Below are 15,705 nucleotides of genomic sequence, written 5' to 3' on the forward strand. Positions count from 1 at the left end.
ACATCAATCAATTCAGAATATCCACATTTAACAGTGCATAAGTGCAAGTCCCAATTTGTGGCATTTATCAGCAAGATCTGGGTTACTGACCAGCAACAACTTCCTTATAATTTTCACTGAATTCACACCCATCCTTGGCAGCTGTCTACAAATTGTTTACAACTTCATCCTGTTCAACTTAGGGCAGGAGTCCAGACCCCATATTATTTCAGTCTCCAAACATCACCCACCTTCTTAGCTCACTTTTTGCTGAAACTTATCCTTAACTTTTAGCTCCAGATTGAACTGTTCCAGTGTCTCCTGCCCAGACTTCCAAACTGCACATTTTGTAACCCAGTTCATTAAGACTGTTCCTCATATACTATGTCATTCATCCATTAAAGTATTCAACTATAACGATCCAATGCTGCTAAGTTTCACATTTCAAATCTGTTCATGGCATTATTTACTCCCAATATTTTCAGCCATAATCCCCAAAATTTCTCTTTTCTACCTCCCTCACTCAATAACCCTCTGTGGCTATTATTTGGTTACCTATCCTTCATTCTTATCAGATTATACCTCTGAAATGCCTTAGAAAGTTGGGCAAGTCAATGTCCTACCTGGAGGAACCTAATAAAGAAACTACACATTTGACTTTAAGGCACATTCTCAATTTCAATAGATAATCTAATACAAAAAGAAATGTTCACCAGATGCTCACATGATCACCTACTTGCCCAATGTATAGGATCCACCAATAGAAAACTTCAAATTAGAAGCACAGAAAATTAAATACCTAAAATGAAATTACGCAGACATTGGATGTTACAGTTGCTGCTCTACATTATTTAATGATATAAAATTCAGGTATTTATTATTCCATCCATTTTTCAACTTACCTTGCAAGCTCTATAGAGATATTTTTTGTCCTGAGTTAACTTGTATAGACAGAGGAAAGAGTATCCATTTCCCGCAGTTCCATGGCAGATTCCATAACCCTTCCGCAGCAGCCCTCGCTGCCAGATAACATCACTACACTCAGTTGCATCTCTCAGGTACTTTTCTTCTTTGAAAGTCTGTATGGGAAAAAGTTATCAATTTTTAATCTTGAATAACAAAATAGCTCGTGTATTGAAGGTCAAATGGGTACTGCTATAGTATACTAGAAATCTTGTCTTTGATTACTAGCATTTCATTGTATTAATCTTCATCTGCATGCTTTGAACTGCATTATAGATAGCATATGCATTACAAGAAGTCAAAATTGTCTTTTCTGACACTTCACAAGTGCACCAAATTCTGCATGGATTTACTGAACAGAAGGAAAAGGAACGTTTACCATTAATCTTCTTATGTGCCTTGTTCATTGAGCATCAACTGGCTAAAGAAATCTATAATAGTTGGAATGGAAGTAACTATTGCAATATGCAATGTGCCAAGAACATGTTGACATTAGGTATTTCAGCCAACTTCTGAAGACAAAGCATGATGGTTGGGGAAATATGAACCCTATCATTGTATGACTGTATTTTACAGCAATTACAAGGCTCCAAAATGATCTTCACATTTAGGTTTGCTTTGGAAAAAGAACTTCAACATGCCCCTCTTCACTTCCTTTCCAGCTACTTTACTTAAGTGTGACCATGAGGAAAAGAAAATGTAGTTTTAGAATAAAAACATATTCCAATAACAGAAAATTCCCCAAGGAGCCTTTAAAACTACTAACCTTGTAAGATTGTATCAACATGTGTATAACACCAGGAGCACCATGGCACCAATGAACCAGTCTGTCAGTTTCATTGCTTAACGAAGAAGGATAATTTCCAGACCTGAATTTTTTATGTCGCACATAGTCCACACTGGGTTTTACCAATTCAATCAAAGTCTCTTGCTCCACCTTTGAACCTGGCTGGAACAGAATTTAAAATTTTAAAAACCATAAGACATAAGAGCAGAATTAGGCCAATCGGCCCATTGAGTCTGCTCCGCCACTTGATCATGGCCAATTTATTTTTTCCCCTTCTCCCAAAAACCTAACAAACAACATTCAAAAACCATTAGAATAAACGTTTGTAAAGTAAAGGGGAGGTAAAACTAAATTCCAGTACAATCACAGGCAATAACATAACATATCCTTGGAGTTTATTTTTCTTGGTAAAAGTGAGAAAATGGAAAAAAATATTTGAAGTAGAGCAATACAGTAGACATCAGGGGCAGGCCAGTGGGATTAGTTTTGGTTGTCCCAGTAAAAAGCACAACAATGTTGATTTCTCCTTAACACACCCAATGTAAAACAGATGCCTCTGCATCAATTACACATTTTAGTTTGTCCAATGAAATCATGGAGAGTATAAAATGGGAAGCTAACACAGTAATACTTTCTTGCTAGATAGGTTGAATTAAAATCGCTCCGATGGGCCAAACAGACAACTTCTTGTGCTGTTAATTATTATAGAAATTATAGCTTTACACGCGTTTCACAACTGTCTTTACATTGACAAAAATCACATTTCAAATGGAGCTTGGTGATCACATTTTTGCAATTAACTGAGATTGAATACATGCACACAATTTGTATAATGATCCTCCAGTCACTGCATTCTTCTAGTTCTCTATTAGATTTTCTAATGACTGCTCTTTAAAATATACCTTGTTTTCGGAGCAATTGACATTGTTGCTGCAAGTCAAGTGAACAAACTTCTCTCTAAATGACTGATGCATATTCTAATCTCCTCTGTTCAGCACTGTGGGAAAATATTCCACTGTGCTAATATTACTAACAGCAAAGCCTTTTGCTTAAATGGAGTGTTTCATACTGGATAGATTTGATGAACATATCAATTCACCATCACATCAAAAAATATTTCTGATAAAGATTTATTTTTAAAAAGGGCAATTTTCAGCAAAAAAAAAGTGCAGGAGCCAAGAACATTAAATCAAGCCTCATCCTTCCCATCAGTTGCCCATGCACACAATTTTGCTTAAGTCACTGTTCACATCAGGAATAGGAATTCTGGATGATTGTCAGTGCTCAATGTTCAGTATACAGACATTAACTAACTTTCTTTAAACCTGTCCAATTTAAACATTTCTGCATTTTTCATTTCCTTTCACACTAATAAAGCCATTTGAATGAGATTATAGACTTCAATGATGAAATCAACTGGATAGCATATGTAGATCATAATCTAGTCTGTATTTTCATTAGCAAAATGTAACAGACAAAAGGAAAAACAGATGTTTTTACAACTGTAAAAATAATGTTTGGAGAGGACATCTAATATTTCAAATGCAGATAGCATTTTCTCTAATGCAAGATCTACACTTGAAATTAAGCACATCAAGCTATGCTAAATATTTCTAGCATTTATTGATTACATAAATTGAGTTCCTTTATACGATCAGCAAATCCTCTTTCAAATTTAAAAATACCAAGTCCAGAATAAAAATTTTTAATTTAATTTTTTTTTTATGGATTCTGCAACAGAAATATCAAATCTAGAATTTGCACTTTGCAAAGAGTAATGGACCCCTATACAAAACTAGCATTTGTAACTTTTCAACTTCAAAGATGTAGTCAAACAACACATCTTAATTAATGAGTTAAGGTTTAATCTTTACTTCCAAGGAACATTCATTCCATATTCAGGTGGCATGCTCAAAAAGATTTAAAGAGCAAAACTATTATTCAATATGTTACATTTGAAGGGCATATGCCTGTGGTATAATAACCCAGATTTTATGGACAAATTTTGGCATAATGCTCTTCATTATACTTAAGTTTCCTACAAAGACACTGCAAATTTCTTTTAAACCCTCAATAACATAAAATCTTAAGATACAAGATGCTTTTAAAAAATGCATTTTAGTGCTAGAGTTTGGTAGTAATTAAGCCTTATTTTTAAAGTTTACATAAATAGAAAAGTGACAACTATTTCTGCCACATTCAGTGTGTGCCTAGTGTCAAGTGCCAGAACTTCACACCTTCCACATTTCAGTGTTGAATCTCTCAACAAGAGACATAAGAAAGTCAGGGAGGGGAGCTACAAATGTACTGATGTTGCTGTCCAATTTGCTCTCTAATAAGTGCAAGTGCCAAAGCACCACTGCTGTTTGTATAACTAAAGATGGACCAGTATTCTTGACATGTAAATAGAGTTTGACACCTTTTTCTTTCACTGGCTAGTGATATTATTAGTTTTTGGTATCAAAGGTAACACTGCATCTCTTAATTTTCTCCAGTTATAGTCTATCTGTCCATTGAATTATTGAATTCAGTTCTGTTTAAAATATGATACAAATTCCACAAGTTGTCTTTGTTTTCCAAAAAAGGGGACTGAGTTATAGGGAGAGGTTGGACAGGCTAGGACTTTATTCCTCAGAGCACAGGAGACTGAGAGGTGATTTTACAGAAGTGCATAAAATCATGAGGGGCATAGATAGACTGAGTGCACTCAGTCTCTCTCTCTCCCCCCCACCTCCCCAAAAGAGTTGGGGAATAAAGAACTAGAGGGCATAGGTTTAAGGCGAGAGGAATTTGAGGGGCAACTTTTTTTGCTGCACAAAGGATGGTATCTATGCGGAATCAACTGCCGGAGGAAGTAGTTGAGGCAGGTACAATAACAACTTTTAAAAGACAGTTGGACAGGTAAATGGATTGGAGAAGGTTTAGAAGGTTATAGACCAAACAGGACTAGTTTGGGTGGGGCATCTTCATAGGCATGGACCAATTGGGCAGAAGGGCCTGTTTCTGTGCTGTATAACTGACTCAAAAAAAACTGAAATAATTCCAATAAAGTTAAGAATTAGAGGCCAACCTGCATTAGCATGTAGTAGATCCCAGCAAGACCATGGGCTGCTCCAACATACTGTTTTCTGTGCCATTGATACAAAAGTGGACAGCGTTCCGTTTTGCGCTCTTCCTTGGAAAAGTTCTTGCCAGATTCAATTATGGCACTAACCACCTGTTTGCCAAGATTAGAGTTTGGAAGGAAAGAGGTTTTGGAGGTGTGGGGGTTGGTGGTACAAGGAAGGAAGAAAGGAGAACTGAATTTTAAAAAAGGCAGCAATCCAATTCTTAACATATAGTCAAACTAACAAGTTTCAGAAAAATGTGGTTTTAAATAATTTAAATCATAAATTTTGATTTGAACAAAAACAAAATCAAGCACATTAAGCAGCATTCATCATGGGGGAATGAATCAGATTAGGGGCCTTGACTGAAACCTTTGTATCGTCTCTAGCCACAGAAGAAATCCTAGAAGATTGGAGAATAACCAATGTCGTTCCTTTGTTTAAGAAGGGCAATAGGGATAATCCAGGAAATTGTACACCTGTGATCCCTACATAGGGAAATTATTGGAGAAGATTCTCAAGGACAGGATTTACTTGCATTGGTAAGAGCATGGACGTCTTAGGGAAAGAAAGCCTGGCTTTGAGTGGAGGAGGTCCTGTCATATAAATTTGATTGAGTTTTTTCCCCCCCCCCCCGAGGAAGTGACAAAGATTATTGATGAGGGTAGGGCTGTGGATGCTGTCGACATGGACTTCAGTAAAGCATTTGGCATGGTCCCTCATGGATGGCTGGTCCAGAAGTTTAAGTCACATGGGATCAATGCGAGTTGGTAAGTTGGATACAGAATTGGCTAGATCATAGAAGACAGAGGGTAGTAGTGGAGGGATGCCTCTCCAACTGGAAATCCATGACCAATGGTCTTCTGCAAGGATCAGTGCTGGGACCTCTTATTTGTAATATACATTGATGATTTGGATTAACATGTAGGTAGTTCGATTAATAAGTTTGCAAATGACACAAAAATTGGTGGAGTTGCAGATAGTATGGAGAGTTGCCAGAGAATACAGCAGGATCAATTGGAAACATGAGCAGAGAAATGGCAGATGGAGTTTAAATCCAGACAAGTGAGGTAGTGCATTTTGGGACAACAAATGTAACAGGAAAGTACACAGTAAATGACAGGCTCCTTAGCATTGATGTACAGAGGGATCTTGGGATGCAAGTACATAGACCCTGGAAAGAGTCAACACAAGTAGATAGGGTAGAAAAAAGGCAGACGACGTGCATGCCTTTATCAGTCAGGGTATAGAGTATAAAAGTTGGCAAATCATATTGCAACTCTATAAAACTTTGGTTAGGTCACATTTGAGTATTGTGTGCAGTTCTGGTTGCCACACTATAGGTAGGATGTGGAAGCTTTGGTGAGGCTGCAGAAAAGGTTCACCAAGACATTGCCTGGATTAGAGTATTAGCTGTAAGGAAAGGCTGAACAAAATTGGATTGTTTTCTCTGGAGCATTGGAAACTGAGGGGTGACATGATAAAAGTATATAAAATTATGAGAGGCATAGATAATGTAAATAGTCAGTCCCCCGTTCTCCCCCCCCCCCCCCCAGTGTAGAGAATGTCAAGCACAGCTTTAAGGTGAGAGGGGAAAGTTTAAAGGAAACTTGAGGAAAGTTTACCCCCCCCCCCCCACCAAATATATTCAGAGTGGTAGGTACAGGGAACATGCTGCCAAGGGAGGCAGTAGAAGCAGACATGATAGCAACATTTAAGAGGCATTTAGACAGACATGAACAGATGGGAAATAAGGGGATACAGACTATGTGGCCAAGTTACTTTCTTGAAACACAACTATCTTTTGATGAGTACACAAATGCTGGTACTGAATTGTTCTGAACTACAGGGCAGAACTACAGAATGCCGTGGGGATCAGATACATTGGACCTCTTGTTCCCGCTTTACACTTAACATCAGTCTAGCTGTATTGAATAATGTTATATCTGGCCCCTCAACTTTATGCCAGCCAGAGCATAGTCCCAATCATATGAATCAAGTTGCTAACCTTCACAAAAAAGCTGAATAAAGATTTTTTTCCACCTCCCTCACTTAAGTGTTTTTAATGTCAACTTAAAAATTAAAAGGAATTTCCCCCACCCCCTTTTTCTTAAGGTCAAATCATCAGAATACAAGGTCACTGCAGAGCCAAGAGGAAAACTAAAAGCACATGTCTAGCAAAATTTGGCCTGATATCTACTGAGAAGAGGTAAGCTTTGTTACAAAAAGGATAGTTTTAGACATTTAAGAAACAGAATTTCGAGCAACTCTCACATCTTAATACCACCATGGACAATCCTCCACTATGTTAGAGCAATGTCCCAGACAAAACCCAACACCAACAATAGTGATGGTCTACGAGGTGGTAGCACCCAAACGAACACGATATGCCTCCATTCTTGTCCGGATAAAAAGCGGAACAGCCAGACAAAATCAACAGAGCAAATCTTCTGCCCTAACAGCAGTGCTAATGTGAGGACTTCTGGACATCACTGCAGAAGTTCCACTTTCCATTCAATCATCAATGGTTCCTGTTGCTCGTGCCACACAGGGTAGCATAATTTTCCATAGACTTGCCAGCTCGTGCCGAGCTTGACCTGATTGAACAGCATCAGTCTTCATTCAAATTAATGGGATACATAATTTCCCCAAGTGAAAAGGTAATGTTTTCATTAGAAGATAGGTTTAATTATTTTAATTCATTTTTAGAGTGTGGATGTGCTTTTTTAGATTAAAAAGTGTAAAAACATAGTTAATTTGTTTTGTGCCCTCAAATCTCAAAACTGGTCACAAGCATTTAATGGCCTTGATAGTGCTGATGGCTTCAATCACCGTCAAAGTGGTTCAGTGAGATCAGTCATTTACACTTAAGTGACCTCCAAGCTGATCACAGTAGAAAATGTTGGGAGCTGAATACCCAACAAAAGATGTGCCAGGGCCACATGGGAACAAAGTAAGTGGCATAGGGGCTGTCAGGCAGTGATTTGAGGACAACAGGTCCATCCCACTGTATACACAGATGAGGGAGACATTACTAAGAGATTTTAAAAATGAATCTTGATCTTAAATGCATGAAGTGAAAGTGGAACAAGATCCTGAGGTGTCACGTAATAAATAGATTCACAAACAGTGGAAATAATGTGTAACAATCAAATCAGTATGACATACAAGTCTAAGGAGGCAAGTTTGATGGTGTATTTGGAAGGGGCAACTTTGTTTTACTTACCATGTTTTTTTCTTTCATTAGGCACATTTTGACAAATGTACTATAGTGCATTAATCATATTCTTAAGTGACAAATATAAACTGCTTCTTATGAAATAAAACATTACAGACAATAACATGTAGCAACAGTAATTATCTTGTGTCCACTGAATAAAAAACATTTAGCTCTATGCTCCAAATATTGCCACACAATCTTTTACATCTACCCGAACAGTATATAGGATGACATCACATCCAAAGAGTAGTTTTCCAATAATGTAGCAATTGATCACATCATTCAAACAATATAATCAAAAGGTAGTTTTCTTACCTCCTGAATAACAGAACAAGGAACAGTATCTTCCCCAATCTCTGTATTTACATATAGTAAAGCATACAAGTACCCAGCTCGGCCATACAGAAGCTCATCTGAGATATCAGAGTCCAAACTTACAACTGCTCTCTGCAACTGTATCAATCTAACAAGAAGAAAAAAAATAGCAAGCACGTGCACCTAAAGCAGTCCCTTAGTGGTCATCACAAAATAGTAAAACATTCTAGATAAAATATTTTACATCCAAACCATTTTAAATAATCAGTTAATTCTGTCTTAATTTTGGGGGGGGGGGGGGGGGGGGGGGGGGGAGAGGGGGGGGAAGGTGCAGAATGTAGATGCCACAGTCAACATCTGCTATCTTTCTAATCTCTAATTGCATTGTGAAATGTGACGGTGAGCCATCTTGAACTGCTGCAGTCCTTCTGTTGAATGCTGTTGGGTAGGGAGTTCCAGGGTTAAGACCCAGTGACGGCAATACATTTCCAAATCAAGATGGTATGCAACTTGGAGGGGAACATATTGGTGGTACTATTTCCATGCAATTGCTGCCTTTCAGTGGGCAGGCATTTGGAATCTGCGGTTGGTGTAGCCCTGAGAATAATAGTAGTGCATTTTGTAGATGGTACTGACTAAGATGTGCAAATGGTGGTGGAAGTGACTAAATAGGGTAGTGGATGGGGTGCCAATCAAGCAATGTTGATGGTCAATCTGAGTTTTGTTGGAGCTGCACTCATCCAGCAAATGGAAAGTATTCCATTACACTCCTGATTTGTACCCTGCAGATCATGGAAATACTTGCAGTATTAAGGGGAAAATGGCATAATGGCCTTTACTGCAAAGGTATTGGAGTTCACAAATATGGAAGTCTTATTATAATTGTACAGGGCAATAGTGAGGCCACACCTGGAGTACCACACACAGTTGGTCCTCTTACTCAAGTGCAACAGTACAGCCCAAAGGAGATTCTCTGGCCAACATCTGGATGAGAGGATATTCCTATCAAGGGAAGCTAAGCAGGTTGGGTCTGTATTCTTTGGAGTTTAGAAGAATGAGGGGTGATCTTATTGAAATATACAAGACCCTAAGAGAACATGACAAGGTAAGTGCTGAGATGTTGTCACTAGTGGACAAATCTTTGAACAAAGTGACATTTTTTTAAGTGAGGGGCCAGTCACTTAAAACCAATGGTCCATAGAAATGTCTCTTTGCAGAAGGTAGTCCACCTCTAATTCTCTACCCGAGACAGTTGTGGAGGCTAGATCATTACAAGTATTTAAAGTGGAAGTAGAAAATTTTAGAAGATTGGGGAACTGCAGTATATGGGGATCTGGAACAGAGGAATAGTTGAGGCCTGGGGTGGATCAGCCATGATCATAGTGAATGCTGGGTATACAAGAGGGGGCAAATGGGCCTAATCCTGTTCCTACTTTCTGGTGTGATTCATTCAAGGATATTCAGATTGTGACCTCTTGTAGTATATGTGTGGCTGATCCAGTTGAGTTTCTGGTTAATGGGGGCCTCAAGTAATGGTAATCTCTAACAAGATGACTACTTTCTGGCCAGAACGTTACTTGCCACTTATCCACCAGTGCCCAAATGTTGTCTAGGTCTTGCTGTATGCAGACATGGACCTCTTCATTTCTGAATTACAATGGAATTGAACCATTGTGGATACGTGTTCACTTCAGAATTTATGAAGCAGTTGAAGGACAACATCCTGAAAAACCCATGGCTGTGTCCTGGGATGATTGACCCTCAATAGCCACACCATATCATTTTGTTCAACATAAAAGTCCAAACAGCAGATTGTTTTCCCTGTTATGCCCACTGATTTCAGCTTTGCTAGTGCTCCTTACTGCCCCCTTGGTCAAATGCCAATTTTATGTCAGGGCAGTCTCTCTCACTTCACCTGTAGAATTCAGCTCCTAGGTCCATGATTTGATCAAAGCTGTAAATTAAGGTCTAGAGTCAATAGCCCTGGTACAACCTAAACTCAGCATCAGTAAACATGTTATTAGCATGTGCCACTTGACAATACTGAAACCATGTGCCAACATGTAGCTGAAGATTGGGAGGAGGACAGTAATTAGCCAGATTACATTTTTCCTGCTTTCTGTGGACAGGAAATACCTAGGCAATTTTTCCCACTGCTGTGTAGTTGTCACTTTCATTTCATAATTGCACTGGAGCAGCATGGCTAGATACGTGGGTTGCTCTACAGTGCAGGACCACAAGTGGGATATTGTCTGTTCCTATTGTCTTTGCTACCTCTGGTGCTCTCAGGCATGTCTTGAGATCCCTTGGTGCAAATTAAAATTCACTGAAGACTAGTTTCTTTGATGGTGGGTCTTACAGGAGGAAGGAAGTCAAAATGGATCATCCACTCAGTAATTCTAGCTGAATGCGAATGCAAATATTTCAAACGTCATATGCTGGGACCTCCCATGGTTGTAGAAGGTTACTCATTCTATTAGAAGAATAATTGTCCATCACCATTCATGACTGGCAGAATTGCAAGCTTTGATAGGATCTGTTATGAGATCACTCAAGTCTATTTATTGCACGCTAAACAGCATATGCTACACTTATGATAGTTTCAACATTTTGTGGAGGAGGGCCTCAGTGTGAAGACAGAGTTTGTCCTTACAGGGCTTGTTGTAGCAGTTACTCCTACCAGTTTTGTTGGGCACAGATGCATCAGCACAGGTAGATTGGAAAGAATAAGGGCAATTCCATCACTTTGAATTTGTTATAAGTGCTTTGTGCAATTTAATGAGAAAATGTCCAAGCTATTGTTTGTGAAAGTTGTATATTAATAGTGGAATTGAGAAAAAGTAGAAACTATTCAGGTTCACCTCATCTAAAATATCATAACTTCATGAACATCTGAATGAACAACTAAAGCCAAGTTTTAAAATACAATTTATTGAACTCAATGAAAAATTACAGTCTTACTTTGCAATGCATTCCTGCGATCTGTTTTCATTCTTAAGCTTGTGGTGCACAACAGCACCAACAGCCAAGGTCCTGCGTCACCACATAGAAAGGTGACTCTCCGACCATTCAGATTACGCAGAGTCCTCTTCACATAATGCAGAGATCGCTGGAGATATGCTGTATCCTGGGTTGCACGGAAGCATTGCAGATAAAGAAGTGCAATTCCTAGTCCCAAGAAGAGAATACATTAGCTGTGTAATTAATTGAAACCGTGCACAATCTACAGAAATGGCTTATTTATCTCTCAATCCATCAAACTTCTTAATTACACCCACTTTTGTAATCAGCAACTTAAGACAACCTAGTCACCAATGTCTTTCAAAATTAGCAACAAGCATTTAATCAGGAAAATTGGAATCCATATCGATGAACCCTGAAGCAGCAGCACTGCAGCTTCTGACAAAAGGATTTATACTCAATAGATAGACCCGATTTTCTTCCAACCTTTCATTATTACTGTCACTGAAATTTTAGTGACAGATTTTAAATAATTTGTCTCTTCAAAAGTGCAATTGCAAGGGAGGTGAAGACTGGAGTTTGCAATCCTACTCAAATAGCAGATCAGATGTTAATTAGCAAATATTACAAACCAGGAAACTCAACACAGAAATCATGCTTTGATGGCAAGGCTTCAGAAACAAATTATTCAAGTGATTTGAGAAACAGAAGGATGGCTGCAGAACATACAGCCAATTATGTAACATTTGGCTCATTTGTTTAGAAGCATACATACAATGATCATTTTTGAGAAGGAAACCTAATAGAAGTTCATAAAACAGATTTCAAATAGACTTTGATTCTGTTTCATTCTTGCACTTCCATCTAGTTTCAAGATATAATACTCCCTTTGTTTGGCTTCACTTTCTCCAGCTTTTATAAAGTTCAACTTGCTGTGTTTATCCTATCTTTCAAGTTGCATTTACCCATCATTGTCATCCTTACTATCATGACCTCCCTTCCCCAAATAACTATATATAAAAAAAACTTGAAAAGTTTTCAATAACTTGCTGCAATATCCTCCACAATTACATACTTCTAGACCACTATGCAGTTTGTGAATTCCTCATTTTGCTTTCAAACAAACAAGGGCAGAATTTGCAGGTGCATCATTCCATGCTATATAGTACCCATAGTACTTTTCCTCCATTTTAAAAAAAACTCTTCTCTTCTAGAATTTCTTTGGCCACCAGAGGAAAAGTGCTTATATATAAAAAAAACACTCAAACCTAGCATGAGTCTCACAATCTACAAGGCAGTGATCTCTGCCCTCAGGTACTCCTCAGACATTGTCCATCTGTAGAAAACACCACACTCCCAGAACAGACACTCCAACTCGAAATGGAAAAGTGCAGCAAGAATCACAAGCCCCTTTGTCGGGAGCTCAGCAAAAGCAATGGAAGGAGCTCACCACCTCACACTGCCCATTGACCTGCCTATCCCAAGAAACATTTCCTACATTACTTGTAGCAGACCCCATGGCTTTTAGACACGGACCTCAGTCACCTCCGAGTACACAGAATTAGAGTGAAATCAAGTCAATCCAAGGAACAGCTTAAGTTAATAGATAGATTCCTACTTGGAAAGGATTTGAAATTCCCATGGTCAGTTCTGGACATAAACCTTGGAAATAAACAAAAACCCAGGAACAATTACTACAATAACATCAGGGACAAAGAAACTTCAGTTGTAAATATTAGATGCATGGGCACAAGTGATCTTAAAGGATTTAAAATAAGTAATAGATTTAAAATAAAATGAAAAGCACTGCACATGTGGGGTTTTTCCATATCTCCCTTATAAAGCTCAAGTGCAATACAAAATATAACAAATTGCCCTTCTGAAGTAATTGAACCCATAGACCCATCTGATGGAATACAAAAATACTAGAGAATTAATAATAAACGTTATTAGAGTTAACAGAGTTCCTGTTAACCAAATTGTCATGTGCTGTCGGTGGAACTTTGTGCACAAAATAGTTAATATGAACTTCATCACAACAGGAACTTAATTTCACATTCAATTGATTATGTTTAAAGGAGTTTTATACTTTTGGGCTGTAATAATGTTTCTTAGAATCCATTTCTATTAACATAGTACAATAAAACCCCGATAACCCACTATCTACTTTGTGCTCCTTTTAACACACTGGGGCCCCAGTACTTGCACTCCCTTTAAACTCACTGGATTCTCTTTCAACTTGTCAAATTTGCTGGAAAAATTTATTGTAACTACTGTGCAACATCCCAAAACAAAGGAGTGACTTAAGAATGTTGGGAATAATATCCAATAGTCTGGAAAATCTGCCAGTCCAGGATCAAAGACCCAAGCATGCCAGATGAATGGAATTTTAAAGATAGTACATTATAGAATCACAATTGCTCAGAACCCAGAGTCTAAACCATGTATTGATCTGAGGCAATGAGTACAAATCCCACTGCAGCAGCTAGAAAACTTTAAATTCAGTACATGAATTGTCATCAAATACATTTGGTCTATAAATTTCCTTCAGAGAAGGAAATCTGCAGTCCTCATCTTAGCAATGTGATTAGCTGTTGGCTGCTCTGAGATAGCCCAGCAAGCAATTCAAGGGAAATGAGGGATGACAAATAAACCCTGACCTAGATAGCTGGACAGCAATGCCCTCATCCTGTGAGCAAATGGAAAGAAGGTAGTATAAGGCACCTGTAATGATGTACTGATGACCCCTACATTATTGGAGGGGTGGGGGAAGGTGGGTTGTGTTCCTAGAAAATTGTCCATACTTTGATTTTCTGCAATGCAAAGCCACATCATCTGCACATTCGTCAAGAAATGCAAGTTGTAAAAAAAAACTTTCCACAAATTCTGCAAGAGTGAATTTTACTCTGCATCTCAAATTTTTGGGTGGTGGTTGTGAATTCAGTAAGGGTGAATTTCCGTTATTTGAACAGTTGTAATGCAGGGGTTGCCTGTATCTGTAAAATAACAAATGCATCTTTGATGAAGAAGGTTATAAAAGTTACAGATTTGCAAACTTTTTAGAGATCAAGGGTAGGGGTGGTGACAGTGAGCTTTAACACTAGATCAGACATAGGTACTAACACTGTTGATAAGCTTATTTGGGACCATGCAAGTTTAATTCCTACTGAGGCACAGCTTCGTCACTTTCAAGTGAAACAAGACCGATACCATCCTCCTACAGCATGAAAGGCACCAAGTCATCTCTCCAGTTAAGAAAGGCAATATCAAATAATAGACTACCAAATACAATAGACAGGCCATGTAATGCTGTTGATTGGTCCAAGATCTATTTTGTACTTTGACCTCTGTTGTAAATAATGAAAAACAATTGAAATGACAACTGAACTTCCTTTGCAAGTTCCATTGATTTGGATTACTTCTGTTTTCTTTCTCCCCTCTCCCATATTCAATAATTAAATACCAGCAACTATGATTTTGAATCAATAACCAATTAATTGTAAACTTTATAATAACAGACACTAACCCTGATAATTGGTAAAGAAGCTTAATTGGAACCCAATGGGTGACAGTTAATGTAAATTACAATTTGGCAACTATACTTGAGCATCATTCACCCTACTGCTGAGACTGGATACCAAACCCCAAAAACTTATTCCTTGAAGACAGAATAAAGGGTTACAATGGTTAAATTCAAGTACGAAATCTGAAATTGCAAATATCTAAAGCTACAGAATGTTCACCTGTCCAGCCAGTGTAAGCACAACAGTCATGAGGATCTGCAGTCTTCAGACCTTCTTCCATCTGCATCAGGAGGTCTTTGATTTTAGACTGAATCCGCTTTATGAAGGAAGGGCAAATCTGCAAAAGAAAAAGAAATTACAAATTTTCCCAATACAAATATCACAATTTAAAAAGTTTTGAAGTTATTCCATTAATACAAAACCATTAAGCATAAGTGGGATTTTTAACACCCAATTCTTCTTTGTAGATACAAAAGGTGAAATGTGTACCCAAAATAAAAGTGTCTAAGTTGAAAAAGACCTGATTCAGACATTTAATAAGTGTTTGCAGGTTGTAGAGATGGCCAGACATTTCCACATAATGAAGGGTATTTAAAATAATACATGCAATGGTTCATCTGAACCATAAGATCATCTGGTTCTAATTTGAGGGGAAATGAGCATTACTGGAAAAGCTTCAGAAGCAGGCTAAAAAGATCAGTTGTTATACCTTTAGCTATACTCATGGAGGTTGTCTGGTGAAACTCCAATCTAGATATTATAACACATTCCCCAAATTAACATTTCAATGCAATCCCAAAGAAGTGGTATATAATTGGAAGTGCTGACCTAAGAATGACACATTGAAAC

The 15,705-nt window shown here is 38.1% G+C and overlaps 1 protein-coding gene across 1 annotated transcript in view; it reads right to left on the reverse strand.

Annotated features, from left to right (window-relative positions):
* Positions 1-15,705, reverse strand: part of lancl2 (LanC lantibiotic synthetase component C-like 2 (bacterial)) — a 41,925-nt gene that overhangs the window by 14,294 nt on the left and 11,926 nt on the right. Inside the window, 7 exon segments of the mRNA XM_052016150.1 lie at positions 882-1,058; positions 1,709-1,891; positions 4,800-4,946; positions 8,372-8,519; positions 11,333-11,399; positions 11,402-11,539; positions 15,076-15,193. Coding sequence (XP_051872110.1) covers positions 882-1,058; positions 1,709-1,891; positions 4,800-4,946; positions 8,372-8,519; positions 11,333-11,399; positions 11,402-11,539; positions 15,076-15,193 — 978 coding nt within the window.

The sequence above is a fragment of the Pristis pectinata genome, chromosome 5 (assembly GCF_009764475.1).
Source record: "Pristis pectinata isolate sPriPec2 chromosome 5, sPriPec2.1.pri, whole genome shotgun sequence".
NCBI lineage: Eukaryota > Metazoa > Chordata > Chondrichthyes > Rhinopristiformes > Pristidae > Pristis > Pristis pectinata.